The sequence below is a fragment of the Protobothrops mucrosquamatus genome, unplaced genomic scaffold (assembly GCF_001527695.2).
Source record: "Protobothrops mucrosquamatus isolate PMUCROS unplaced genomic scaffold, P.Mucros_1.0 scaffold7651, whole genome shotgun sequence".
Classification (NCBI taxonomy): Eukaryota; Metazoa; Chordata; class Lepidosauria; order Squamata; family Viperidae; genus Protobothrops; species Protobothrops mucrosquamatus.
In genome coordinates, this window is record NW_015393450.1 from 8257 (window position 1) to 10401 (window position 2145).

Here is a 2145-nt window from a genome sequence, read left to right on the forward strand (position 1 = left end):
ACTGTGCGATGATCCATCATCATCATCATCATCATAATAATAATAATAATAAAGTTGGAAGGGACCTTAGAGGTCATCTAGTCCAACCCCCTGCTCAGGCAGGAAACCCTATCCCATTTCAGACAAATGGCTGTCCAGTCTCTTCTTAAAAACCTCCAGTGTTGGAGCATTCACCGCTTCTGGAGGCAGGTTGTTCCACTGGTTAATTGTTCTAACTGTCTGGAAATTTCTCCTTAGTTCCAGGTTGCTTCTCTCCTTGGTTAGTTTCCACCCGTTGCTCCTTGTCCTGCCTTCAGGCGCTTTGGAGAATAGCTTGACTCCCTCTTCTTTGGGGCAGCCCCTGAGATATTGGAACACTGCTATCATGTCCCCCCTCGTCCTTCTCTTCGTTAAACTAGACATACCCAATTCCAGCAACCGTTCCTTGTATGTTTTAGCCTCCAGTCCCCTAATCATCTTTGTTGCTCTTCTCTGCACTCTTTCTAGAGTCTCAACATCTTTTTTACATCGTGGTGACCAAAACTGGATGCAGCATTGCAAGTGTGGCTTTATCAAGGCATTATAAAGCCGTATTAACACTTCACATGATCTTGATTCTATCCCTCTGTTAATACAGCCTAAAACTGTGTTGGCTTTTTTGGCAGCTGCAGCACACGGCTGGCTCGTTTTCAATCAATTGGTCTGGTAAATATTTCACCCCCAAGGAAGAATGCCACCACCTCCATCCAACGCAATTTCTTCCCTGCTAAATGGCTGGAGGATACATCCCACCCAACGCCCCCCTCCCCATAGGTAAGCAACACATTAGGGGCGCAGGATCTCAGCTCTTTAATGACCATCTTTATAATTACATTGCGGGGAAACTAAACAAACATCAGACAGCAACCATCAGCCCACGAGCCAACCAATCTCTTCCTCTGCTGAACCCTCCCCCTCCCTTCAGCTGGCCCCACCTGCCCACCCACCTCAGGAGGAGGAGAGGAACCCAGCCAGCGTGTACACCCGCAAGCCGGGCCGCTGGCTTCTGACGTGATGCCAGAGGTAACGGGACAAGCGTCGGAAGTGGACGCCGCAAGGGCAGCTGAAATGAGCCAGGCCGGGATTGCAGCTGTTGTGCCTTTGCAAGCCGGCGTGTCCTTGGAGCGACTTCCCGCAGGTGGAGCAAATAAAGAGGGCTTCCTCCAGGTGCTGGAGCTGGTGGCGCAGCAGGTGGAGCAGGCCCCGGAAGGAAGAGCCGCATTCGCACAGGAAGCTCCGCCCCCGGCGTTTCCGCCCCTTCTGGTGCGAGCGCAGCTGGGAGAGCTGGCTGTAGCAGACCCCGCAGTCCGGGCACTTAAAGCGCCAGATGCTGCTGCTGCTGCTGCTGTGAGGGGGCAGCTTTCTGCCTCGCCGGAAGGTCCGTGGCCGGGGGCGTTGGTGGTGCTCGCTCACCACCATGCCTTGCTGGCCCGTCTCGCTCTCCATCTCCACCACGATGAAGGCATCGTCTGACGACCCCTTGGGACTGGGGGTCTCTTGCCCTGCCTGCAAGCTGGCATCCCAGGGCTCCGAGGCCACCGGGATGCCACCTCCGGTGTCGTACTCCAGATCCAAGACCTCGGGACGGTCCCCTGCAGGGCAGGGCAGCAGCCGCACCACCACGGGGCTTTTGGGACTGGCGGATGCCACGGGAGAGGGCTGCTGCTTGCTTGCCTGGTACAAACTGGGTAAACAGAAGCTGCCCGCCTGCGACTCCCAAGCCTTTTCTCCTTCCTCGGTGGCCTCGCTGTGGTCCAGAGGCAAGGAATTCCCGTAAGGGAAGGTGACGTACTGAGGCTCAGGGACCAAATGGAAGGCGGATGGGTCCAGCGAAGAAATCTGAGGATCCAGGTAGAAGGTGGGGGAGACCTCAGAAGTCTTAATGATCACTTGCTGGAAAGGAGCGGGCTCCGTTTGGCCGTCCACCACAGCTGCCTGATCCTCCGCTTGAAGAAGCACCGTCCTGTAAACGGTACACGGGTTCTGGCCGACCCACCCGGGGACGACGGCGGCCTGGTCCTTGACTCCACCAGCCTGCAGAGGACTCGTGCCAACGGGAGGATCCAGGACGACCGCCGGCTCCTCGGTTCTTAGGAACATCGGCTGCACGGTGTTCGTGGTCCCCTG

The 2145-nt window shown here is 56.3% G+C and overlaps 1 protein-coding gene across 1 annotated transcript; it reads right to left on the minus strand.

Annotated features, from left to right (window-relative positions):
* Positions 1-966: 966 nt before the first annotated feature.
* On the minus strand, positions 967-2118 carry LOC107300614 (zinc finger protein 629-like). Its single transcript, XM_015829924.1, has one exon. It carries the CDS (start codon positions 2116-2118, stop codon positions 967-969), a length of 1152 nt encoding a protein of 383 aa, XP_015685410.1.
* Between the last annotated feature and the right edge of the window lie 27 nt (positions 2119-2145).

What these genes read in the sequence shown, in the direction of transcription:
- LOC107300614 (XM_015829924.1), bottom strand. Translation starts at nt 2,118, where the DNA reads ATGTTCCTAAGAACCGAGGAGCCGGCGGTCGTCCTGGATCCTCCCGTT.